The following is a 26,678-nucleotide window of genomic DNA, read 5'->3' as shown; positions in this document are numbered from 1 at the left end:
ACAAACCTAATAATAATTTTAAAAAAAGCTTTTATTGTACAAGATAGGTTAAATGTCTTACAATAACAAACCACAGAAGCCAACATTCTTGATACACACTAATTATTGATTCCCTTTGCATGCACTGTTGTGGGAAAACTATTCAACACAGAGCAATCTAACATTGAAGTATACAGACTGTTGACTGCAGGAAATGATTGAGCCTGTATTTTGTGAGCTTATTGCACTAGTGCTCTGCCTTTTTGACTCCTGTAATACTATTAATAGCTTACATCAACACAGACAGGAAACATTATTCATTTAAAAAATATATTATGATCCCCACAGGTTCATGTCAATGGGATAACTGAGCAATAATTATCCACCACCCATGACTAAGAGAGGACTGCAGTTTCCCCATCGGGATGATTTTCCTGTAACTCCTGGGCGGGCAGGTTTCCATGGTTACCATGGAGACGCGGCCTGTTTAAAAAAAATCCTGAGACGGCAACTGACAGAAAAACAGGAAATGAAAAAGAAGTGACAAAAAAATAAAATAATAACCACAGTAAACCTGTTTATTATCAATTATTATTTAACAGAGGTAAGACATATTTGATGCCATAAACTGTGTGTAATAATATAACTGTAAAGATACGTTTATAAATAAGTTTATCGTGTTTTAATACTGCTATTGACGTTTTGTAGTGCACATTGTCAATGTGAACATTTGAATTGTGATTTAGAACATTAACATAACAACTGCAACCAGTGTGACATCACGTCCTTTTCGTAACATGAACCTTAACTTGTCGTTGTTTGTGTAAATGAATTGTAAATTCTGCAGGGCTGACTTATCATACACGACTTTTTTTTTTTCTTCCCCACTGAACTTTGGCACGAATCCAGTTGTATTAGTCGAAATAGTAACACTATACTACTAGTCTAATCAGTATTCCTTTGTAGTCCAGTCTATCAAAATTACAGAGAGCGTATAGTACATTACAACACTAGCAAAGTGATTTCCATGTACCGGTGCGGTGTTATTTTGTGATCCACGTTAAAACGGGGTACTCGCTGTATGCGCAAATTATTTTACCTCAGAAAACAAGGAAAACGGCCATCTGAAAGGGGTACGATGACCGTAAAGTTATTTTTAATATCATTTTTTTTTTCACAATTCAGTAAATGTATGTGACTTTAACGGATGAGCAACACATTGGGTTATCTAAAATTGTAAAATATACGATTTTGTAGATGAACTTAAGTTTGTCTTGTTTGTAGTGATTTGTGCAGTAGTCAATCACAGCATTGACAGCGTACCATTTTGTGGCGTTAAACGGGTACGTGTACCACATTCTGACGATGTACCACTTTCTAGCCATACACCGTCCAAGGTCAAAATCCCAACATTTAACTTCAGACAGTACCGTATTAGATAGATCTTGCTGATATAGCCCCATATAAGAACATAAGAAAGGTTACAAACGAGAGGAGGCCATTCGGCCTATCTTGCTCGTTTGGCTGTTAGCTTATTGATCCCAGAATCTCATCAAGCAGTTTCTTGAAAAGCTTCAACAACAATATGGATTTAGATTTTAAAGAGGCTGCTAAAAGGTGTGAAATTGGTCTGATATTTACTGCCAGACTCTTCTTTTTTTCCTTTGCATATTAACAAACACATATAAATTGTATTGTTCTCTAAAATGCACTTCAATTATACATTACATACATTAAATAACCTAAAGATTGTTTCTTGAAAGGGCTTGAAACAGTTACATATAACTAAATGATGTTTCACAGCACAGTGTGGTACAGTACAGCAGCCACATTATGACAACATGGAGTCATATTGCTTATATTACAATTTTAATGCATAATGTAGGCTTTCATATGCAGCAGATAGGATTATCTGTAAAAACAGACGAGAGGATATAACGTTTCTGTGCTGACTTACAGCACTGGGCTTAATCGCTATGGGAAGTCACAAATCAATAACCCATATCTGCTCACAAAGAGGTCTGGACAAGGCTGCAACCATTAAAATAGCTACATGGTACAGTGAAACCCAGTATAGATTTAAAGTCTAATCATGTACTGTACTTTTGCAAATAAAACAGGGCCAGGTGTAAATTAATATTGAATGTAAAAAGATTGGAAAAAGTGACCTTCTTGATTGTAAATTCAGCAAAAATTCTAACCTGGCTGAAATCCTATTTGTTATTCAACAGAATTAAATTTCAAGAAACCTGTGTGCATTGCAGTACATGAGACAGTATACTGCACAAATGCCATAATGTTTAGCCAGGAGAGTAGCTAATTTATAGAGGACCTTATGACTATTTTAGTTTGTTTAAATTTGAATCTTTGTTCAAAGCCTCATACTTTCTTGTCCTAACACCTGTTCTGTTAGTAGGCCTTACTGGAACAATGCTAGAGGAAGGGGACCTTGACGCACTCCTTGCATGCAAAGAGCAAGAATGGAAAGATCTCCAGGCTCGCCGCATCCAGCGACTGGAGACAGCGCTGCGGGACACGACTGGTCAGTTGAAAGAGCAGAGAGAGAAGTTTGACAGGCTGAAGGAAGATTTCAAGTATAACCTACAGGTCCTGGAGGAGAGAGACCATGAGCTGGATCGCTACGATGTCATGTTCAGCCGCCTGAAGACACTGGAGAGCACCAAGCAAGCAGAGTCCAGTGAGCTGTGCATCCAGATCGATAAGCTACAGGAGGCTGTTTCCATAGAAACCAGAATGCGTGAAGAGCTCCAGCATCAGTACAAGCAAAGGGTTAAAGAACATCAGCTTGAATTAGAAAAAGTGCATGGGTACATTTTTATATAACTTTGTTGTATTCATATGCAACAAGGTTGGGGTCAATTCCCTTTTCTCAATTGCAATTCCATTTCCAATTTTAAAAAATCAATTTCCAATTCCAGTTCCTATTCCCTTTTAATCAATTCAAATTCCAAGTCTTCCAAGAGTCGGAATTGATTCAAAGGGAATGGAAATTGGAATTGGAATTGGGAATTGATTTTAAAAAGGAATTGAAATTGATAAAAAGTAATTGACCCCAACCCTGGTATGCCAAAGAGAAAAAAAAACAGCACTGAAGGGTGCTTGAACCTTGCAAAGTGCACTTGTTTAATTTAAAATATATTTTGTAACAATGTCCGAAGACTAAACAACACGTGATCTGTCATAGCAAACTGAGCTCTTACCATGCAACAAAACATGCCATGGTAAAAACGTTGATATAAGTAAGCCAAATTCACCTTTTTATGTTATATATAGCACTGTTAGATTTAAAAAAAATCTTCATGATGCATATTTTTTTCTGATACCGCTCAGCTTTGCTATATGCATACTAAATTAAGTTATTTAACTAAATACCTTAGAAATTAATTCAAGGTATTGGTGATTGAAATTAACATCTTATTAATCTAATTAAAGTTACATAACCACTTTTGAGTTACAGCCCCATCTCACTCTAAGTCTCCTGATACTGTGGTCTTTTAACTGCAAATCTGCTGTTCTCCACTGTTTTCACTGTTATGGTCCAGCTTTATCAAACTTAAATGGCCTCAAAGCTCAAAGGAATATAAAACTTACCAGTCCACAGACTTGCACTCTGTTAGTGCTGACTTAGTGAAATAGGATAGTTGTTAGCTTCACTTTAACTTTTGTCTGAAATCCTTTCCAGTGTTAAAAAAAATTACAGGAAAGCAAGTTTTGACTGCCAGAAAGGGTCAGTGATTCATTTAGATTTAATTCTTAATTTGATTCAGCCTGAAGGACTGCGACATCCAGCAGTATCGCCAGGAGTACGAGAAGCTGAAGCGAGAGCTCGAGAGGAAGATCCAGGAGGTGGAGGGGGAGCTGGCACTGCAGAAACAGGTACCTGCCAGTGCACACTGTAAATCAGCCATTGAATCAAGCTGGGAGAGGCCATTCAGTTCACTGCTTTTCTATATTTAAAACCTTATAAAAACATTCCCTTTTAGCTCGAAGGATCACAGATAATATTATTGCATGAAAATAGAAGGAATGGAATGCCAGGCCTGACAAATTGTTCTAAGGCTTGAAAATGTAATTAACTCTACAAGACCATGGTTGTAAACAACGACTCCCTTTGCATAGCAGCAGGAGACATGCCAGGTTTACGAGGAGCCTCACAGCTTGACAAATGATGTGCGGCGTTCCAATAAAGATCATAATTAATTATGATTAAACCAAGCCCAAAATGCTATATAATAGCAATCTTATTTCCATTCCAGAACGCATCCCTACAGAATGTAATGTTTATACATGATGTTATGTCTTCCTTAGATCTTTAAATCAATATACTGTGTTACCAATCCAACATGTTGATGACATTGCTTCTGGTTGGGTGATTGGGGTCTCTACTAATCATCAGCTAAAGCTTCTGACAGCTTTCTGCTGACCAGTATCTAACCTTTCAGCTGCTAGGTGTTTATTTTACCACCCCCTACCCCAGTGTTAGAGCCCATATGAGAAAATGAGATCTACAGTTGTAGGTCCAGAATGCATTGTAAAACTTATTTATTGTAAATCGGTTTGAGCTCCTGCTTTTTTATTTTATTTTATTGATGCTTATTGTTTGAGGTTAGATAGACTACCCGGAAGCCCTCAAATGACACAAAAAATGAAGATGACTCCATGCAAACCATATACATTCATTATCCTGAATAGCAAGTTGAGAGCTCCAGGTGCCAAAAATATATAATGTGATTAATCACAGGCTTGGGTTACTAGAGTACTGCTTTTACTATGCAACAGTTCCACCTATGTTGTATTTGTGTATTGAGTCCAGCTGCCCAGGAAATGTCTGGCTTCTTGTTTAATAAAAAGAGAAGATGTGAAAGCCTCAGGCTCTCCAGTGAGAGATGAAACCTTATTACTACCTTTAATGAAGGTCAGCTAGAGTTGTATGTAATATATCATAGTAAATGCGTGGCATAAAGCATTGTAACCTGATGTGCATGCATGTATCTGTATATAAATCACATATTATACATGTTTCAGGAGCTGATGGTGGAGTTTGACAGTGAGATGAGAAGAAGAGAGCATGAATTCAATCTGAGAATTGATGAGATGAGCAATGTCATTTTCTCACATGAGCTCAAGGTAAATACATAAAAGATCTAATCTGCGTTTCAAATAATTTTGTGGAAGTGCAAGGCAGCAATACAAAAAGATTACAATTCAAGTTTGAAAACTAAGATTAATGTCACACATGTTGAATAGAAATATGTATTTGTTAAGGCAAAGGTAAAGAATGCTATTTTGGTACCTGCAATATTACCAATTAAACCACTCTCAGTATTTATATGGTTTACTAATTAAATGTTTCCCAAATCATGCCTTTGTAGTATGGGTTTGGGAATGCTTCTATTTAATTTATGCATTTAAATTAAGGTTAAATTACTGACAAAGGAGTTGGAGGTTCACAGAGATGCTCGAGAGGAGTGTGCTGTTTCTCTGCAAGCAACAGAAAATATTGGCCGGGAGATGGAGAAGGAGATTAGACGCAAGGAGCTGGAGATCAAAGATGTTTCGGCTGTCAAGGATGCACGGTAACAAACACCACAGGATTGGCAAAAAAACTTAATGTTCAAATAAATGTCATTATAAAACACAAAAAGAAAGTTTAGCATGTGATATCTGTTTTGGAAAATGTTGGTTTTCATTAATGTAATTTGTCCTCTTTTTTTTTGGATTTAGGATAAAAGAACTGGGAGATAAACTTGACGTGCTGGAGTTAAACTGGAAGAAAGAAGAAGAAATATTCACCAGAAAGTAAGTTTGGCTTGGGTATCATCGGAAATTGGATAAAAAACATAGTAAATCACTGCTGTTTTGTATATGCATTACCTTTTGCAAAGATGAAATGAACATACAGAATACTGTCTTGTTTGATGTGCAGACACCAGGAGTTGGACCGTTTTGCCCGTGAAAGGGACGCAGTGCTGGTGACAGTGAAGGAGGCCCATGCTGAGCAGGTTCGAGACCTGGAGAAGAACCTCAGGGAGCTGCAGACCAGCCTGGAGACCCTGGAAACGGAGAAGCGGAGACTGGAGTGGAACCATGTAGACACCTTGAGGGAGAAAGAAGAGCAGCTGGAAAAGTAACTTAAAGGAATCAAACAATCGAGTAGTGATAGTGTCTAAAAGTAGTGATAGTGTCTAAATAAATCAATCAATCAACAACAGTAATATAATATATGCGCATCAACCCATGAGGGTAATATTTTTGGAAGCTGTTCAATTTTGATAGCCTCACCTTTTTTCCAGCTATTTCATCTTCCTGGCTGGTTGTAATTTTGAATGCATTCTAAATTTTAAAAGGTTATGTCCCGTCTTCATGCTTCCACAGCCACAATGAAAAGCACCATGCCACCATGCTGATTTATTCAATGAGAGTCCTCCTCCATCCTTTCAATGCCCCTTGTAAGCAATTGCATTGTTTACAGCAACTCTTAGAGTTGTTTTGACAAAGCAGATCAGATCTTGCTATTTATACAGGCAGATCTCTGAGCTAATATAGCAAGGCTGGAATGAAACCTGTTTCTCAAGATGCAGAGAACCAGCACAATTAGTGGAACAATTGCAGAAGAGCCTTGCATAACTAACGTATGAACAAGCAAGCTGGCATTTTTAATATTCATTGATTTTATATCCTTTCCAGGATCCATGGTAGTCCAAACTTCACAGTGATAAGAATCAATATGTAGGTCTACACCAGTAGAAATCGTCAAGATATTGGAGATCAACAGTGTTTACTGAGATGTCCTTCGTTAAAGCGGTTAAGCCTATCGGGTGCGCTTTGGATAAGCATGTCTAAAAATTGCTCAGGGAAAGGTAGTAAAATAGGACATGGTCTTTGCCAAGCTAACAGTTTCTTTAAGAAAGCTGACCTAGATATTTGCTTTCAAAAAAGATAATAATAATAATAATAATAATAATAATAATAATAATAATAATAATAATAATAATAATAATAATAATAAAAATAATAATAATAATAATATTTATCATTTGATCTTGCATTCTGATAATGCATTCTAAATTTAAGACAGATTTAAATCAGTTAAATATTTATGACATGCAGAAGCATGCATTCTCATTGTGTTCAGTAGTATGTGCTGCACCCATTAGTGTCAGGTGGTCGTGCCTGGTTGATTTCTGCTGATTCACAGGGAATCACTCTTGAACAAGCAGTACTATTCTTTGGATTAAAAAGCTGAGGATGCATTCATATTCATACGACTAAGATAAATCCTAATCTGCTAAATGCAAAGAACAGCTCTCCTTATTTATTCATATCTGTTAAACCTAATTGTCTGGGTTGTAGATGAGTACAAGTAGTAGCCTTTCTTTTTTGCCTGTACTGAACTAATACCTCTAATACCTGCAATGGCATTTGGTGTATCACATAAACAGTAGTTTTACACCCTCTTTAACATATTGTGTTCATAAACCAGATGCAAAAGCCAACATTTTCATAGTCCATATAAATGTTCTTTGTTGTTTTGTCCCAGGCTTCGCAGTGAGCTGGATACAATGCGATCAGGCTGGGACGCTTACATTGCTCAGGTGTCCAAGAAAACAGTTGCAAAGGACATGCAGGTCCAGTCTCTGGCAGAACAGGAGTCCAAGGTGAAGACAGAGCTGGCCAGATATAAGGAGGATGTGGAGAGGTGAGGGTCCAATATTACAAGTATTAATCACTCTAATTACAGGAAGTGCTATAGTGTATAGTGCTCAGTTAACATTATTTCTTGGTGACATTGATATAGAGGAAGCCTCTGTATGTACTCTTTGTAATGTAATTGCTGGCATGAGTTTAAGAACTTGAGCTGGACATTCTGTACTCTACTTGAAAAATAAAAAAGGATACAATTTGCTAGCAGCTGGATGTCAGCCGGCAGACTGTTTTGCTGAGCTAGTAACCCATGTCTGCTGTCTCTCTTTCTCTGTCTCTGTCTCAGGTACAAACATCAGCTGTCTCAAGCTCTGGAGCGTGAGCGCAGTCTAGAGCAGGCCAAGGTACAGGCAGAGCTGGACTGGCAGAGGCGCTGTGAGGATGCAGAGAGAGACCAGTACTTAAAAAATGAGGAGCTGATTCAGGGGCTCAGTAAAGCCCGAGATGAGGTGGGTGAGGTTTTTACAATTCAAATTTTAGAATGAATATAAAACACCTTGCATCATTTCAAATTTCCAATATTATTAATTAAAGTTTATTTGTGAAAGACTTCATATTTTACACTTGATGCTGTCTGAGCATGCCTGAGCAAGGTGGATTTATGTAATGAGGTCAGTATAAAAATGACCACAAGGGTTGTCCACAGCAAGTTTCTTCCCTTATGAAACAAGGAGCTTGGTAAACAAGTCCAGTGGATAATCTCTGACATACTAACTGTTTCATGTGGAAAGAAATTACCAGTGAACACACCAAATGGTTGTCTTTAATACTGACCTCATTAAAGGAATCCACTTTGTTTAACTGTTGCTCAGAGAAAGTCCCAAACGTAAAACTGCAGTATGTTGAAGTTTTGTAATACTTCCAACAAGTTTAGCAGAAAAGCATTTCATTTTGTATTAATGCTTTTATGTTCAAGTACAGTTTGAACTTTACATATGAGATATACATTACAATGAGTAATGCAAAACAGACTTCAATAAAATTAATTTAAAGTTAATCATGAGAAAAATGTTATTACCATTGCTTTAGTATGTTGATTTTCAAACTGTGGTGTGTATGTTAGTTCAGTTCAGACTGCTAAGTTTCCTTAGAAGCCTGGGAATCCACGTGGCAGCTGTATACCACAATGATGTAGGCACGCAGTACCCTGACATTCTGGGTGTACCATCCTTTCCAGACAATGGCTGAACTTCGGGAGAAGGAGCGAGAGCTGCAGGATATGAATGTGCTGATGCAAAATGTGACCCTCGAGAGGGACCGATCCATGGCTGCTTTACGCAAACATGGATTTCATTCTGAGAGAGAGACACAGGTAGAGGTAATGTTGACCAAATACATTTTTAGGATAGCCTTTTTAATATGTAAGCACATTTCCAATATGTTGAATTACTATTTAGTCTTTAAATACCACTTTGGGAATCATTTGCACAGTGACAAGCTGGGTTGAGCCAAAACAACTGATATAAGCATTAATAAACTGGTTATTAAGCACTGTTCATGGAAGATAAAAAAAAATGTAAAGGTAAAACAAACAAGCACTAATACATGTCTTATGTGTAGGCTTAGTTAACCCAATTCATACATTAAAACCATCGATAGTACCAGTGTCGTGATGTGGGAGGCATTGTTTAAAGTAGATTCATGTGAATCATCATGTTTTTTTTGTTTGCTTTTGCTGGCACATCATAAACGTCAATTTGTATATGCTATTTAAGAATTGCAAACAGAGAAACAAATATAACAGAATATGTTGTGAGTAAGTTTGTCATTCCTGGAAGCTAACCAGAACTGAAATTTGGAAACAGTGTTTGTTGCACCTTCACAGAAAGCTTGCGTCATGAAACTGCACACATATTGCTGCCTGGTTGAGCGAGTAAGTGTATAGAAGGAGGGTTGTTTCCAGGAATACAAAGATGAAAAGATCACTTTGAAATTGTTATGAATGCATTGTACTATTCATAAACATTCTGGCACACATCCTTATGAGCTCCTGTAGAATATTCGATAACAAAATTGTGAATAACAAAGACTCACTAGGGACAGGAAATGGAGAGTTATATTAAAAATGCATTTTCTTTATTACTTCTGGCTTTAAAATATAAAACAAAAAAATGACTTGGAACACATCCCCATTTGAGTGCAGGAAACCGTGCTGGGGCAGATACATTGTGAAAGAAGCTGCCATGTACTCCTCTATCCCCTTGGCTGGCTACTTTGGTGGTTCATGCCTATTGAATTTGCACAGCTTCATCAGTGGAGGTGAATGGGGGGTGGGGGGGCTGTTTAAATAGAGCTTGGCTGCAAAATGAGTTCTTTCAGAAGGAACTGAAATGTACTGAATACAGTGGAAAGGGATGAGAATGTATAAATAATGCAAAAGTTAAGATGATGCAGTATTTATTTCTAGAGCACTGTCATTGCTCTGATCCTTTTCCCATGCACCACACTACAACCTGATATAACTCAGAACATGACTTTCTTTTTTTTTATTTATTGCATTTAAATACTAGATTCCACACAGAAACAAGCCTCCCTCAAAGCCTAGTTCACATGCAGATATTTTAATAAACGTCTTCATGGCTGTGTTACCATGGTCTGGGTTACTTGGGAGACACTGTGCTTTTCAACGTTTTGTCTTTTCAACATAAACTCTTGCCTGGAGAGAACATCCATTGGGAACAGAGGGAAGTTCTATATCAGAAAACTTTAACCTATTTATTGTTATTAAACCGTTATTTATTGTAGCTGCACTATGTCCTTGGTTACTTGGAATTCCTCCAGACAGAAAGCTTAGAAATAGAAGGTAATAGTGGTTACAATCCAGAAGAGCTAGGCAAGTCAGGGCAAGTGAGAGGCTGGATTATTTTCCTGTTGACAAATACAGACACTCCTTGTTTTTTTTAGAACTGATATAAAACAAAAGGAGCTTACAAAGTGAGCTAACTTTCATCAGGATTTTCAAAAGTTGGCATTTGTGGACTCGCAATACACCTGTCAAGCCAGCTGACCGTTATTTTTCTAATGTTCAGCTCTGCATAAGGTGAAATGAATAATACAATCATCTGTCTGTTATAAAAAGAGGCTGCCCTTGTTAACTGCATAACAATATGAAAATAGTTGCTATTTGAAGAAAATGTGGTTGCATGTATCATGACTAAAGTCACTTTCCCAATAAATATTGAATATGATTGTATTTAGTACCAATGGTACTGGTGAATGAATATTGCAGTTGCACAGATCTGCTTTGTTTTTAGTCAAATTTTTATGAACAGATTTTAAAAAAAAACTGCCATACAGTATTGATTCACTGTGTTGATATTATGGGTTGAACAATGACACCAATGTTGTCTTTCTCTAATACTGTGATATGTGAGTCAAAATCTCCTCTATAATAAGGTAAAACAAGTTATACATTTTACCCTAGAGAAGTGTTTTTGAAGTTATATACAACATATATGTGCTTTTTTGTGGATGAGCAATTCCCATTAATAAATCAAATTGGACATTTGTAAATTTGATTAATTTACAAATGTAATTAAACAAAATCAGTTTAATTTTGTTTTTACAATAAATAAAACAAATCAAAAAAGATCATAGCAGTAAATTGAACTTTGTTTTTAATAGTGCCATCTAGTGGGGATTTATCATACCTTATTTATTGCAGTTTTCCTGCAAAGATAATAGATTGGATTGTACTTTTGAGTGTTAGGATTGCATTGGTGCTTTTAAGAAGTTTTTGTGTGATGATATGCAGTGTTGATTCAGTAAAACAGATTCCTAATAGAATGTCTGCTGTTGCAATGTCACAGATGAAAAGCACATTTGATGTAGTTTAACTGGATTATCTTCAAAATAATGAAAATATGACAAGGGTTATTTCCTTTCAGTTGTGGAATCTGGGAATTTGAATTGGGGCACATGCTCTCCACAATTGACATAATTTTTATTTTGTTTTCTTTCTAGGGGAAAGGCTTTGAGCAGGGGGTGCTGACAGAGGGTGATTTCCCCTCAGAAGAGATCCGCAGACTGCAGCAGCAAAACAGCAGCCTGCGTGCCGTTATCGCCGAGATGAGAAAAGAGATGGAAACACTCAGCGAGCTGATCCCAGCAGCCCCCAGTGCTGCCAGGTCAATCACAGAGCCCAGGAAGAAGCCTGACGTCTCTGTGGGCCCCTTCACACCAGGTAAAACATGTGAAGTACCTAGACGTTCAAGTGCTTTCTTTATTGTGTTTTATCACTTCTATAGAATTGTACGAAGTGATGGTACAGAAACAGACCATCTGCCCTATTAGAAACCATGTTAAGGGTTATTTTGTCACTGAAGCCTTGTGGATTATTCTACACCCAAATTTAAGACAGAACTGCATGTTCTACAGAGTACATCAGGTCTCTAGAAGACGAAGTGAAAGAGTTGAAACAGAAATGCAGACGGCAAGAGGAACAACTGGAGGAGGCATTAAAGGCTCCCAGTAAAACATCAGCCCTTTTCCCAGGATTCCCAGTCTCTGCGGACAACGCATACCTCCAGAATCACACTCGCATTCTCAATGAGACCATAGGTACATTTGCATTGTATTCCCTTATGCTCCATCCCTTCCAACGATGTAAAAGATCCATAATCTGTTCTCATTCTCAACTTCCAACTGTAAAATCTGTGAATGCGTTTAGCAACAGTGCAAGCTCACTGAATTATTCAGTTCTTTATCAGTGTTTTGTGAGATAATGTTAATTGTTTAATAAAAACTGTTGTGGCAATCAAAGGACACAGACTAACAAATAATCCCAGTAACACTTGCCTAATATAACTAACCATAGATTTGTAGGACTCACATTTTTCTATACAGAGTTATGTTAAATAACGTACTTGAATTTTATTTAATTATATTTTAAAGGACAAGATGCAAAGTGTGTTTTGATCTTTGATTCGGCTGCTCTGTTTGGGGCTGCCAGTTTAATCAGATGCCTAATGTACCACCTTGCTATCAAGTTTCTCTTTTAAAAACTTTGTTTAGAAGTCATTAACTGTTATCTCTCTTGTAGGCGGTCTTAGAGCTGAAAAAGTCTCCATTGCTGCAACTTTGAAAAAACAGGAGGCCAGGGTCGCTCATCAGGAGTCCATGGTGACTCAACTCACACAGCAGGTAAAATCACAGTGTGAGGATTACTTTCCTCTCTCCCCCTGTACGTCTGTCTAGATTGGCGTTTAATGTTCATTTAGAAGAGAAATTTAGGAAAGAGGTTTGCTGCAAGTACAGTTTATACTGCAGGTAGTTCAAAGATGCAGGGAAGAAACAGTTAAAAAAAAAAAAATAATAATAATCTAACATGAGATACTGTAAATCAGAAACATAACTAATGACTTGCAACATATGTTTCTGACTCTCTGTCCTAGGTACGTCTGAAGCAGAATGAATGTGATGAGCTTCGTTACAACCTGACCAATCAGACAAAGAGGAGTGGTGTGGAGATAGCTGGGCTGAGGGATCGCGTAGCAGGACTGGAGTTGCAACTGGCTGAAACACGCAAGGAGGCGGAGGAGTACTTCAAGGGTAACCTGCAGCAAAACCTGGAGGCTGTTGCTCTGGGGAATGAAGTGAGAGCAATAAGCAGATTTTAAAAGTTGGGACCACACTTTCCAATTAGACATGGAATAGATCAGGCTATTGGGGAAATTTCTGTATTGTGGTGGTTACCTATAAAGCTGTCTTTTAAGAAGTATTTTAATATTACACAATACAGTATGATTAATACATCTGTGGTTAGTTCCTAATGGCTGTGATGAATGTTAAAACATATTGTACCCAGAAGAAAAAACGTGGGTCCACAATATAGTGAACTAAAATACATAATTTAGTTAGCTGTCATGCATCAGACACATGTGGTATGCATGCTGTATTATTCCTAGTTAATTTAATCTGATCATTTTGAACAGGAACAAACAATATAATAATGTCAAGGATAAATCTTATCTGAATATTGCAGAATTAATGATGAGGCAATACATTTTTTGCAACAGATGATTCTAACGAACCTGATTGGCTGCCTGATGGCAGGCATGGTCTGCAGCACTTTGCAGAACAGTCTTCTGTTACACCATATGATTTAGTTCACTACTGTGGAAGCAGTTCTACTTACTGAATAACAGTTGCCAGAAAATCTACAATTGTTGCTGTTTTGTTTTCCATTGTTAAAACGTTTGCTCTTTTATCTCCCAACATTCCTAGATATTATATCCCATTTTTTTGTATACAAGTACATGTTCTCAGTTCATTAAGGTAAACAGGACATTGGGAAGCAAGCTAAAATAACCACTTTAACTAACAAGAAGCAGCAAAAGATAAATTCCTAGACAGATAGCAAGAGAGTGAACAGAGACAAGCTTCAGCAATGAAAAACTATGTTTACCTACAGTGCATTTTACTTAGGTCTTTTTCCTTATGTTTGCAAGCTGTCCCCCAACTTTCAGCTTCTACTTGTTGTGTACTGTATATTCATGATACACTCTTAAAATGCTCAGTTCTTTTTATTTCAATATTTTTTTTGCTTGTAGGTTTCTGCCTTGAAGTTAGACATTGCAAGTCGACGAGCCCCAGTTGTGGTTGAACAGGTACCTTTCCACTTTGTACATATAAAAACTAGCTTGGGAGTGTCTACATTTCTGCTCATAGTAAAACCTACAATGCAGTAACTCAATATTTCAATAGTTTCAATATTTGCCCTTTGTAAGCCTCTCGAAATACACCCATGTTGGAGTGACTGGCTTTTCATAACACAGAGTGCAGCTGTGGTGATAACACTTTTGTTTTCACATAAATTGTTTCTGCTTAGAAAGCTGTTTTGAGCTTGTGTACAAATCATAGTCAAACCAATTAAAACTGGTTTTAAAACCACTTACTTTTGTTAAAAGTGACATGCCATAACTTTAGATAAAGTGTCACGGAATGCCTAATAACACATTATACAAATGGAACAGGTAGGCTTTTTCTGATAAACACGTACCCTGTGCGGGGCGGTACACATGGTTCTGTTCCAGTTAAATTGCACAAGCTGTTACTGTTTCATCAGCCGTTTGTTCCTTTCCATTATGAAACCCCTTGCTTATGTTGCACCTTTAAATGATAAAGAAATCACTGAAACTGTCTGTGAACATTGTGTGCTTTTTCTGTATTTAATGTAAGTTGTGAATTAACACAGGTTTAATGAACTCTTAAAATCAAGCTGTACATAGCTAGTTTGCAATCACCAGACTTCAACCTTGAGATGTGTGGGTATAGCGCTTTGCTGCCTGTGAGAATTTAGCAAAACTCATATCATATGAAGTTGTTCTTAAGTGTAACTTCTTGTTATCTGGGTTTCTGCTGACCTTGGTGAAGTGAAGAAGAAACGCAGATGTTAACTGTTAATGTGCTTTGCCTCACACCATGCATCACGCTAGGGAAATAAGACAAAATTTGGTCAAGGAAATTACTGCTGCATATCTGTGCTGTATGAAGTAATTTCTTTGCTCAGAAAAAAAAAAATAGCATCTCATGAAAGCGCAGCTCAGAAACTAACATTTCTGTGCCATGCCGGCTCAGTAAACCAGCCCCCCTGATGCCTTGAGAGCAGAGACATACCGTCTCTGTACCAGGGCAGCTCAGTATATCATCAACTGAGGCCTGTGCCTGTGACTACTGTTGTATTACCTTTGATTTGCTGAATAAAGCTCTTTTGAAACCACCTGAAGAAGACTGGCCTATTATTTTTAAGAAGAAATCGAACCTTACACCTTCTTTAAGGTTCCCTTTCAGCTGCATTGTGGTACTGAGTTGTAGTTCTCAGTCATTGTCAGTGACTATTTCTGTTGTACTTAAATCATTAAGGTACATAATTTTTTTTTGTCTTTTTCTGCTTACCTTTCAAGAATGAAATGGTCAGTCAGTTGCAGGAGGAGATTCTGCGTTTGCGGCAGCAGCTGTATTTGTCAGGCCCGAGAGCCAGTCTCAACAGGTACGAGAAAGCGAATGTGCAGACATTACAGGCCAAACTGAAGCAGGCGGTGCGATACATCTCCCAGCTCACTCGGGACAAGCAGCAACTGATTGAGATGGGAAACAAGCTGCGGGCTGAGCTGGCAGGAGCTGGGCTGCAAGGTAAGCGTCCAGAAACTGCTGGAATGGAAATAATACCGATACATATATATATATATATATATATATATATATATATATATATATATATATATATATACCCTTAATCTAGCAGTCCTGCGTCTCAAGGGCTTTAGTTGTTAATGCTTTTAGGGTAAAAGTCCTGTTACAGTGTAGAATGTCTTTTGGAATTAGCATCAAGTGTGATGAGTTGCTTTTTAAGAAGAAAGCCCTCCCACCACAAAAATAACGGCTCCACATTATGGGTTCAAGATAACTGTTTTTACAAACTGCTTTCCAGTAAAGCAGTAATGAAAGGATTTGTTTTGGTTCTTCATTATTAAGTCGTCAATATTGGATCATTGCATGGGTTGGATTGTTAAAAGCAGTCAATTTGAGTAGTGGGGGAGGGGTTAAAGGATTGTTATCGTCAGACTTCTTTCATATATAAGTATTGTATCAAGGTGTATTTTGAACAGCTTCCTTTTCAGACTCACAGCCCAATGGTTCAGTATATACCCCTGAACCAACTGCCGGCCCCTCCACCATTGTCTCCCAGTCTCCTAAAGGGCTGGTTAGGGAAGCTCAGAACCGCCTCACTGCATTGGAGCAACTCCAGTACCAGCTCACCACTCAGGTACAGTAACCCCACTGCTCCGGTCTGGATTGTTTTTCATATCTGAGTAAAGGAGCAATGCAGCAAGGAATGAAAAAATGTGGATTTGGAAACATAAATATATATTCAGTTGACATCTTTAAAATGCTGCCGTGTAAAAAATAATAAATAAATATTTCCAACCAGTTACAAGGGTGCCATGAGTCTCTCTGGGGAAACGATGCATTCTGCTGTGACGGTACAACTAAAGACAAATAGTGGAGTGAATGCATTTACAACTATAGTAACCACCCTGTATATATTGAAGATTCCTTTTTCTCATTTGCAGGGATGTAGGGTCATTCAAGAGTTAAATTAGCAGTAGAATGGGGAATTTAGACAGGCATGTAATAGCTGTATTAGAGTTAAACATACATTAAATTCACAAAGTTGAAACATTATAATTAAACATCTTTTTGAAGTAGATCAGTGTTTTTCAGCACGCTTGTTTAAAGTACATCAAACAGACTTTTCTAGCTGGCCTCTTTGCTGTTGGTAAACAATTCAAAGATGTGTAGATTAATAACACAAGGTGGCATTAAAGATGCAGGGTATCTACACTGAAATTATTGCTTTCATAGAATGGGAAACTGCATCGGTCCCTTAAAGTGAACTGGATTCCACCCCCCAAAATGGTCTATAATGCATTGATCCTTGTCCATTTAAGTATGTGATTAGACATTGACACTATAATTTTGCCCCATTTTCATTGTAAACAAATCCTTTAATATTATCTTTGTCTGATAGGAACTGCAGTATGCACAAAGGGATCAGTATAAAAGACCCCCCCTGATTTTACACCCAACGTTTTCAGAGAGTGAGGATGGGACAAAAGGAAAGAGGAGCAATCCATGGGGCCAGCATGCAAGGGCTGGCGATGGTGATGAGGCACGTTCATATTTAAAAGGGTACAGGACTTTAGAAATATAAACACTGGTGTACATTTTAAGTAATAATAACTGTACAACTAGGGCAGGAATCCTTGGAATTACTATTGTAAATACATTTTTTTCAAAATGCACCAGTGCACTTAAAGTTTTGTTTATATGTTTACAAATAGTATAACATACTGTAGATGTAATTTTTCAGCTCATGTGTTAAATGTTTTCTTCCTTAGAATTCTCCAGCAACCAGAGTACATATTATGTATTAAGATATTTCCATATCTATATTGGGAGCCTTTGTACTTTTTTTCATCCATGGTATGATACTCTGTTAATAACATAATAAATCATCTTCTTTTGCTAAGCAGCAAGCCATAGGAAGCAGGAAAGAGACTACACCTCCAGAATTGAGCCAGTCACCACAGCTCATCAGACCTGAGCACAGCCAACTGTATCCAGAGACGAGACCTCTCTCCAGCCAATCACAACCCCTGATGTCATCTTTCGGAGCAGACAGTTCTCTCCAGGATATCTGGCAGATGTTGGACAGAGGCTCAAGTCCGTCTGTCTGCACGCCACGGGAAGGCACAGAGCAAGGTACTGTCTGTGGGGACATAAATGTGTGTGTGTGTGTCCCCTCCTGTAAGGTATTAAATAGCTACATAGGACATGCATGTGTCAATGACACTTAATAATAAAGAATGGTAATTAAAACATGTTTTCTTATTGAAACTATAATTCCACATTTAATTATAATACCATTTTACCAGAACTCTGAAAGGTTTAAAAGAAATTCCTTTCGTTACCTTTACTGTGTCACGTGTTGTCCTTATTGCAGCATTATAGTTTTAAACTCTTCTGAAATTTGTAATCACACATAAATCAACCGGGCAATACATTTCTCAACATTTACTGAGGTGCATTCGCCAGTGGAAAAAAAAGTATTTTATAGAGTGCAGTGTATCCAGAGCACACTCCCTCCGGCAACAATGCTGGTTTTCTGTTCCCACAATGCCTTTCATTTCAGTCAAAGCATCAGGAGCATGCACTGGATGCAATGGCAAGCACAGCAAAGAAAAGTAATATGTCTCTTGTAAACACCGCAAGGGGTTCTGTAGAACTTTAAACTCTTGATTAACATTATATACTGCTATTATATATGTCAGTATAAAAATTTATAAATGTATGCAGTGCAAATAATAGACCGTCAAGCTGTTCAAAGACATTTTTCATCAAAATGTTGACCTGTGGAATGTAGATTCCAACTCCCGATATGGAAGTACTCTGGATTATTCTTATTAAAATATGGGTATGTAGAGCCACAATACTTGACGTGCAAGAAAATATGAATTGTCCTTGACATTTCTAAAGTTGGCTGTAGTTCACTTTAATTAAGTTTTCTGGCTATGCTCTTTGACTGTGCTCTTGCAGATTCCCAATGACAGTAGTTAACTAATGGGTATTGGCATAGACTTTATTAGCCTGATTTCAAAGCAGAGATTGTACTGTATCTGATCAGGTTTTCACCATAAAAGACTGAGTTTACAGCCTGTGTGTTGTAATAGCAGAGACCAATTTAACAATTGGCTTAGCTTTGTAAGGATGGAAAAGTTACTAGAGGAAGCTATCAGCCCTTTCGCACTTTAAAATGAGCAGAATGAGAAAAAAACATATAGCATATGCTAAACCCTTTGTTTGGATTAGGAGACATTTTATCCGTTATTACTGTGCCAAACAATGAAAACAATTAACAAAATCCAAAACTTTTTCCATCCTGTTTTCCAAAGTGTACTGTAATTATGTGATGTAATGTACTTCACAACTCAAGGGCGCTTGACCACCAAGTCATTACATTCATGCAAAACAATCTTTCTTTGTTATTGCAAATTTACTAAGGCTGCTCAGAAAAATGATAATTAAGAATAACACTGTTGGCTTTTATAATAACTGTTTTAGTGATTTTATTTTTTGTAATGGGTTAAAAGAAATGAATACATTCTTGAATACATTTTTGTATCCACTGCAAAAACAAAGCAATTATTTCTTGTAATATATATAGGCCTACACATTGATAGGTTCTTAACTAGTTAAAGTAAGTAAGCTTGTGAAACTTGTAGTCTGAGCCAATTGTATGGGCATTTCTAGCTTGGCACCACTCTGCTACTTTATTGATTGAAGCAGACTGATATGCACATTCTGGTCAGCTGACAAAATGCTGACTCGAGTATTGCATTAGCTTTGTATGAAATTAGCAAGCAAAGTACAAGAGAGCTCAGGGACTGGGAGTAAGAGTACTTTAACAAGGTGATGCATGTAGTGTTGGCTAGGTCTATGTCATTACACAAGGCTCATTTTATCATATCTCTGATGCACTGTGTTGCAATAAAGAGTTCATTTCACAGTATAATATTTCATAAAAAGTACAAATAAGTGGCTTATGCCATGGTTATGTATGAATAATCGGTTAAACCTCTCTCACAGTTCTTGTAAATACTGTGCACTGAATGCAGGACTCAAATAAAGTTACCATATGCAGATTATTTTCTAGGTTCCAGGTTGGGCAATTATGCTTAAATCAGTCTCTGGTGTAACAAACAATTAGCTGTCTGTATTAAGCCTCACTGTATTTAGGATTACTCTGATAACTGGGAAGAGGTTATCGCATATGAGTTGCATTGTATTTACACATCACGCTGCTCAGATGTGACCATCTGGTTCAGATATTGATCTATAACATCTATAACAAATTAAACAGCAGGAGATAGCTGTGTTACACAGGAGCTCTAAATTTAACTGATGATGGGTAACAGAATGGTGAAACAGCACTCTTGGCTTAGGTATACTATGCTTTTTCTCCAGTGCAAACTTATTTTTCTTTTACCTACCAACAGTAGATCTAGTTACAAAATATATCACTTAGTAAATGAGTTAGCAACACAAAATAACTCCCTTTGTGTAATTTAAATGCAGGCCATCAAAAATCCTCTTTCTCACTTGTCAGAGGACTCCCTAAAATACATGGATGGCCGTATTTGACAGCTTTTAGCCCTTTTTCACACTGAAAAGGACATCCTGAGTTTAAAGCTACATAGAGGATGCTGTGTTTTTAAAAAAATAATAATGTTAACATAATTACATGGAGCTTTGCCTATAAAGTAAACCAAATGAACATAGAAACAGCTGTCTCCCTCGAATATTGAATTACATTTGTCCACGTATAAATTAAACCCCAGAGTTTTTGTTTGTCTTTTTTGTTTTTGCACAGTAGGAGCGGGCAGAAGCAGTGGCATGGTAGAGAGAGGAGGTCCTGTAATGAATTTCAGCTGCCGTGGATCAGGAGGTGGGGTTAGTGTTCAAGGAAGAAAAGCAGAGTTTCAGGAGGGAAAGAAAACAGGGAAACCATTGAGCGAATCAGCAGTGAAGCAAAAACGCACTGCAAAGATACGGAACTACAATATAAAACACTGAGAGGAGAAAACCTGAGGATTGTATACTCATTTATAAACCTTTCTACTGGTCAGAAGTATAATCTAGTTCAATTAATTGTGTACAATGTACAGTTAGTTTGTATACTTTGATGCATTTTTTAATAATCTTTTAAGATGTTTTTATAGGCAATTATGGTACTGTGTGACAATTGTCTTGCAAATAATGTGTAAACCAGTCCTGACAATCTTCTGTCTTGCAAATAATGTGTAAACCAGTCCTGACAATTAATAAAAAAAAATGAAACATATGTATGGATATATATTGGTTTGTGCCATAGGAAAAGCTGTGAACAGTGCCTTAGACTCATTTCTTTCTAAAACTTGAGTTTAAAGGTTTGCATATGAACACCCACATATTATATCCCATGTGTAGTTCCATTATGTTCCAAGTCCCATGAACTTTAACGGCAGAGAAATACACAAAGTTTCAGTTTTATTCTACTATACCAGGCTTTGGGCCCTGCTCTTCTAACTTGTGTAAATCATTTTGAAATAAAACCAAGTGAACCTGTTTCTAGACGTGAATAGTAGTGTCAATGGCTTGGTTGCAACACTTGTACTTCCTTCACTGAGGTGCATTCCCTACAAGATGGAAACATTCAAGATTCTTGAAACTTCCAGTCACTTTTTGTAGGATGACCAGTGTCCCGGTTTAGTCAGGACAGTCTCTCTTAAAAAAAGAAAAAAAGGCCCAGTTTTCAGCCACTTTTATTTTTTTCTTAGCAGACACCCTTATCCAGGGCGACTTACAATTGTTACAAGATATCACATTATTTTTACATACAATTACCCATTTATACAGTTGGGTTTTTACTGGAGCAATCTAGGTAAAGTACCTTGCTCAAGGGTACAACAGCAGTGTCCCCCACCTGGGATTGAACCCACAACCCTCTGGTCAAGAGTCCAGAGCCCTAACCACTACTCCACTGCTGTAGCGCAACACATTCCATATACCTCTGGTCAAAATAACACAAACAACCGCTTCCTGTACAACTTAGTTTATGGCACCTGCAGTGAAAACAAAATAAAAAGTACCAGGGTAATAAAGAACATTATTTTTTTTACAAATAAAGTGATTAACAGACATACGTGCTTATTCCTCAGTGCGCCATGCATTTTAGTTTAAACTCAATATGAATCTACAATTATGTGCAATAAAGGTAACTTCATAGCTGCTCTGGCAGGAATTTGCACAGACACAACCAGGCAGAGCAGCGAGAGGTTGCAAGCATCCGACTCCACCAGGTTAAACCACATCAACAATTTATGACGATCTATAGAATTATTATTATTATTATTTTTTAAAGTAGCAATACATAGAACACAAATGGCAAGTTAAACTAATTAGCCACAAATGATACTCCCTGGAGTGTACTTACTGCCTAAATAAATAATAAATGAATACTAAGAGTGAGAGGATGGCTATTTAAATAACCATTAATAGCCTATACTTACGCAGTATATATATATATATATATATATATATATATATATATATATATATACAGTATATATATATATATATATACAGTATATATTTACACACACACACAACAACAACAACAACAATCCAGGGTAAGCTTTTCACATAATCTTCTTATAAAAAGAATAGAAAGTCAGAACCACAGGTAGGTTTTTAACAGGGCAGGCCTATATATTTATTTACACAAAACAAAACCTAGTATAAACCAAGTATTGCAGCACCGTGTAGCACATGAACTACAGTTACTCTAGTACTAGCATGCTCTGTGGGTAAACGACCTAAAATGGATCTCAAGTCACTGCCTTTTTCCTCATTGCAGTGCTCACATCACTTCCTCAAAAATAAACTCCTCCTAGTCTATACTGTCACCACATCACCCTATCTCCTAGCAACACCCTCACATTCACAGCCATTAGGCAAGCCCGCACACCCCTGCCCTTTGATTGGCCAGTTTGGTTTCATTACTATACTGCAGTCTGGACCTGTTAAAACCGTCAGTGCTGAAGAAAAGAGTGAGTATAGGAGACACCCCACTTTGTGTAATTAAAAAATCTTCAGGTGCAAATTAATATATATGCACACTGTATTTGTACGCCAATGTTCCAAACCAAACGTTTTTATTAAAAATGCAAGCAGCTTGCCATACAGCAAAAACAAAAATGTCACCTGCTATGTGCAAAGCCTTGTGAGTCTATTGCCAGTTTACATGATGCCTTAGGTACTGTGGTTCCCTCATGCAGGGCAGAAATACCGTTCAGGCATGTTCAGAAAGAGGTGAGCTGATGGAAAGGTAATTCAGTCCTGAATCAGAAAGAGAAACTTTCTCAGTCTATTTATTTCCCTTTCTGTATATCTATATCAATGGTTCTTTATGGAACCAAAACAAAATAACTATATAGTTCTATATAGAATAAGTTGGAACATCCATAGTGTTCTAGAGAGCCTTATCCAAATACAGTACTTCCAATTCTTAATCAGTGCAGTTCCATGTCAATAAATGTTAGTTCCCACTGGGATTGAATCTCATTTATCTCAGCATATCCCAGAAGATGGCGTGTGTTACAGCTACCAAGTTAAAGCCAACAGAGGAGCACTTAACTTCTTAAGCTTCAGTTCTACCATCAAGGTGTATTGTGATCAATACACCTGTACTATAGTATTATCCTAGTTTAGTATTTATCATGAGCATGCATGGATTCAGCACTTATACAAGTTTACATCAGCACCTAATTGCACCGTAAATGTGCAAGCTGCCATGTGTTACTATTATTTTACTGTGCGTTGTTTTTACCCTGTTCTAACAAATGGAAACTATTGAAAGGGAGGCTTCAAGCAAGCAGCTTTACTGCTGATAGCGTTTGTTGTTACAAAATTAACATTTCCTATAGCTAACCTGCTACAGCTCCAACTCTACGGAAGTCTAACGTATTTCAAAGCTTCAAAAGATCGGTCTTCAGATTCATATGTGTCAGGCTTATCTTTGAAGCACTATATTAAAAGGTATTACTAATGTACTATTTACACAAACACCATCATAACTGCAACATTGCTCTCCACATCATGTTTTAATACTATGTGTCTTCTCTAATCTATTTATATAGCATTTGCATTTCATTTTCTGAAACTATACTGCATTTTAATTCATGATTCTACTGCTCTTTTTTTCTTACCGAAACACTGAACAACTGTGAAACTATCTATTTACTCTGATTGCCATAAAGAAACAGTGCACAGTGCACAGTGCATGCAGCCTATTCTCTGTATAACGTTTATTTAACATTAAAAACAGATTAAATAACTATACATGATCATTTAAAAATAACTTTTCTAACCCCAGTGATCTCTGGCTCTTAGTCTCAGGTCAATTTTGAAATGCATGCCGAGACGTACAGTTCACTGCGCAGTTGCTTCGCCCATGACCTCGGCTGTTGCGGTCCCAAAACGAACTTGGTGCTGCTTTCTACGTACAGCGCAGAGAGGGTATGCAGCTACTTGTGAACTCTAGTAACCTCCGATTGCTTTTTTTTAAGGTGTGTGTGTGTTTTTTTCTCCCTTTTGCTATTAATCTGCAGTGGTGGCTGGGAATCACCCCATCACTGCCTGTGTCAGGGAGCCCTGCCTACTTTCTCATTGGACTGTACTGCCAAGCCAAGCTGTCAGCCGATGGGGCGTGGCCACAGAGCATGTCCGACATTTAAATGAAGTAAAGAAAGAGAATCAAAGAAGCGAAAGGAATTGAGAGAGAGGGAGGGAGGCAGGCAGACAACTGTGAGCCAGGCATATAGCAGACACGTATAGTACAACACCGGGCTGCAATACCACGGAATACACGGAATATAATCCAAGGGAATTGCCTGTGCTACGTCTATTACATAGTAACACATACCGGTACAGATCTGGAAGAAGGTACCCCGAAAATTTCAGGTATGTCATTTTCTATATCTACAGTTCTGCATGCAGCGTGCTAATGTAAAGTAGTCAGAAAATTACTATACTTTAATATTTTTTTCTTAATATATATTCTATTTCAGTATATCAGTATTATTTATTGTTGTCATATTTTAATAACAATTAGAAACCTACTATTTAGAGTACATTATTGTATAGGCAGAGACAATTATTTTCCAGATAATTAGATTGCATTGGTTCAAATTAGCAGCCAAAATCTGCAACAGAGACAGTGTGTCAACATGTGTGAGATGATGCACCCTAGGGTATTGATAATAATATACATACAGTGCAATTTCAAAACTAACCAATGAACTACTGTTTTATTAGGTGTTATATAAAGGCACATACAGTATGTGCGTCAATGCAGCAAATCCGAAATAAACACGCCAGATTGGTTCAGCAGCATCACCATCTAAATAAACTGAAACAACGTCTAGTATTAGCAGAAGAATATGATGCGGTTTTATTTTCAGACTTAGTTGCTTCAGTTCCTTTTTTTGGCTTCTAAAATAATTCGTCGTTGAGTACTGTAACAATGAATATTAAAAATCGGTACAGAAGTGAAACAGTTAAAATAATCTTTGAATTGATAAAATGGCTGATGATGTTTTGGAGATACTGGAACCAGCAAGTCATGACAGCTATGTATTGTTACAGTATAGACATCACATTATGCAATACAGAATCTTCTTAATATTAATACCTTAATGATTTAGGGAAGTAGTAATTTAGGTAATAAAAGCTGTAGTCAGGCAGAGTGTTCAGTAATTTAAAACATCAGTACTACAAAATGGAGGCCTTCTCTGCATAGCAGTAGCATCATCAGCAGGTACACTTCCATTTATCCATCTGCTTAGCAATGAAAACCATGTAAGCAGTTGAAAATTCATGTTTTACAGCCCAGCTGCTTTGAAACAAGGCAGTGTTGCTTGCTTGCAATTATGGTGAGCACTCTGGCTCCAAAATATATATGATTTGTACAGTTCTGTTGAGTTAGTCAAGCTCTTGAAACCTAGTAAGATATATCTGTTTGCCTGTATTAAATTTACATGTGCGTGGCGGCCTCCTAATAAAGCAGTTATTATTGCCATAACATTTTTTATCATCTAGTGTGTTTATGATTGGAAGCCCCCTCATGGGTTTATTTCAATTAAGATTTTATTCAGTGGACATTATCTTTGAAGTGTTGATTTAAGTCAAATTAATATATGAAGCCCCATTAACTCCCACCAATCACATTGAATTAGGACAGACATACATGCTATGATCACAGCAGCTCTGGCCACTGAATAAAGTGGTCTTTGTAGTTGTTGAATTACCAGGTGTAAACCCCAGGTGTAATTTTTTTACAGTGGCACCATGTGATAGTAGACTTCTAATTATTTCAAGATAAGGTTTACAGCGCAGTCTTAACGTATGAAGGAGGAAAGTCATTACTGAATTCCTACCGCATTCATTTGAATTACTTTTGCATACTGTACATTTGTTCATATCGATAGTACTGTGTTTCCAATCTGTCCCACACCGGTTTGCAATATTAACAAAGTTGATATTGATGTCCTGCAAATGGAAACGAACAAGACCACTTAAAAAAAATCAGAGTAGCTCATCTGGTAAAAGAAAGGCTGCGTGGCGTGCAGGGTGTCATACAGTCGAGAGAGCAGGTTTGTGTCCTGGCTATGCAAAGGACACGAGGGAGTGTCGCATTGGCAATACACTCCCATGGTAAAACTGGCAGGGACTGCTTTTCCTCATCGTGCCACAGCGGATTCTACTGGCCAGGAGGACACCTGCAGCTGGCTGGAATCTGGCTTCGTCATGGGATCGGACGCCCACTGTACCTTCAGTTCTCCTGAGCTATGTGGGAAATTGCTGCGGTGAGG

At 37.4% G+C, this 26,678-nt stretch overlaps 2 protein-coding genes across 7 annotated transcripts in view; both read left to right on the top strand.

Moving 5' to 3' along the window:
- Nucleotides 1-88: 88 nt before the first annotated feature.
- Nucleotides 89-21,109, top strand: ccdc57 (coiled-coil domain containing 57). 5 transcript variants are annotated; one of them, XM_058989866.1, is made up of 20 exons: nt 89-583; nt 2,396-2,807; nt 3,768-3,876; nt 5,026-5,127; nt 5,419-5,576; nt 5,725-5,799; nt 5,927-6,127; nt 7,541-7,699; nt 7,991-8,153; nt 8,882-9,016; nt 11,668-11,887; nt 12,082-12,264; nt 12,746-12,846; nt 13,098-13,298; nt 14,256-14,312; nt 15,609-15,837; nt 16,314-16,471; nt 17,237-17,397; nt 17,742-17,970; nt 20,642-21,109. In XM_058989866.1, exons 2-19 carry the CDS (start codon nt 2,410-2,412, stop codon nt 17,749-17,751), a joined length of 2,820 nt encoding a protein of 939 aa, XP_058845849.1. In that variant the 5' UTR covers nt 89-583; nt 2,396-2,409; the 3' UTR covers nt 17,752-17,970; nt 20,642-21,109. The 5 variants fall into 5 exon arrangements, with proteins under 5 accessions (XP_058845849.1, XP_058845848.1, XP_058845850.1 ...); XM_058989865.1 differs by having other exon boundaries at nt 2,393-2,807; nt 8,882-9,022; XM_034038766.3 differs by having other exon boundaries at nt 90-583; nt 8,882-9,022.
- A 3,431-nt stretch (nt 21,110-24,540) lies between these two features.
- LOC117423032 (fatty acid synthase-like) overlaps nt 24,541-26,678 on the top strand; it is a 35,051-nt gene continuing 32,913 nt past the window's right edge. For both annotated transcript variants that reach the window (XR_004547729.3, XM_034038378.3), the window contains exon 1: nt 24,541-24,768. The gene's annotated coding sequence lies outside the window, so the exon portion shown is untranslated. The remainder of the gene's footprint in view (nt 24,769-26,678) is intronic.

This window comes from Acipenser ruthenus, chromosome 17, assembly GCF_902713425.1.
Source record: "Acipenser ruthenus chromosome 17, fAciRut3.2 maternal haplotype, whole genome shotgun sequence".
NCBI classification, from domain to species: Eukaryota; Metazoa; Chordata; class Actinopteri; order Acipenseriformes; family Acipenseridae; genus Acipenser; species Acipenser ruthenus.
Note: the sequence above shows the minus strand (reverse complement) of the source record. Positions and strands in the feature narration are given on the sequence as shown.

Coding starts and splice junctions, on each gene's coding strand:
- ccdc57 (XM_058989865.1), top strand. CDS start 2,410: ATGCTAGAGGAAGGGGACCTTGACGCACTCCTTGCATGCAAAGAGCAA. Junction 3,877..5,025: donor AGCTGGCACTGCAGAAACAG/GTACCTGCCAGT, acceptor TACATGTTTCAG/GAGCTGATGGTGGAGTTTGA. Junction 16,472..17,236: donor AGTACCAGCTCACCACTCAG/GTACAGTAACCC, acceptor TTTGTCTGATAG/GAACTGCAGTATGCACAAAG.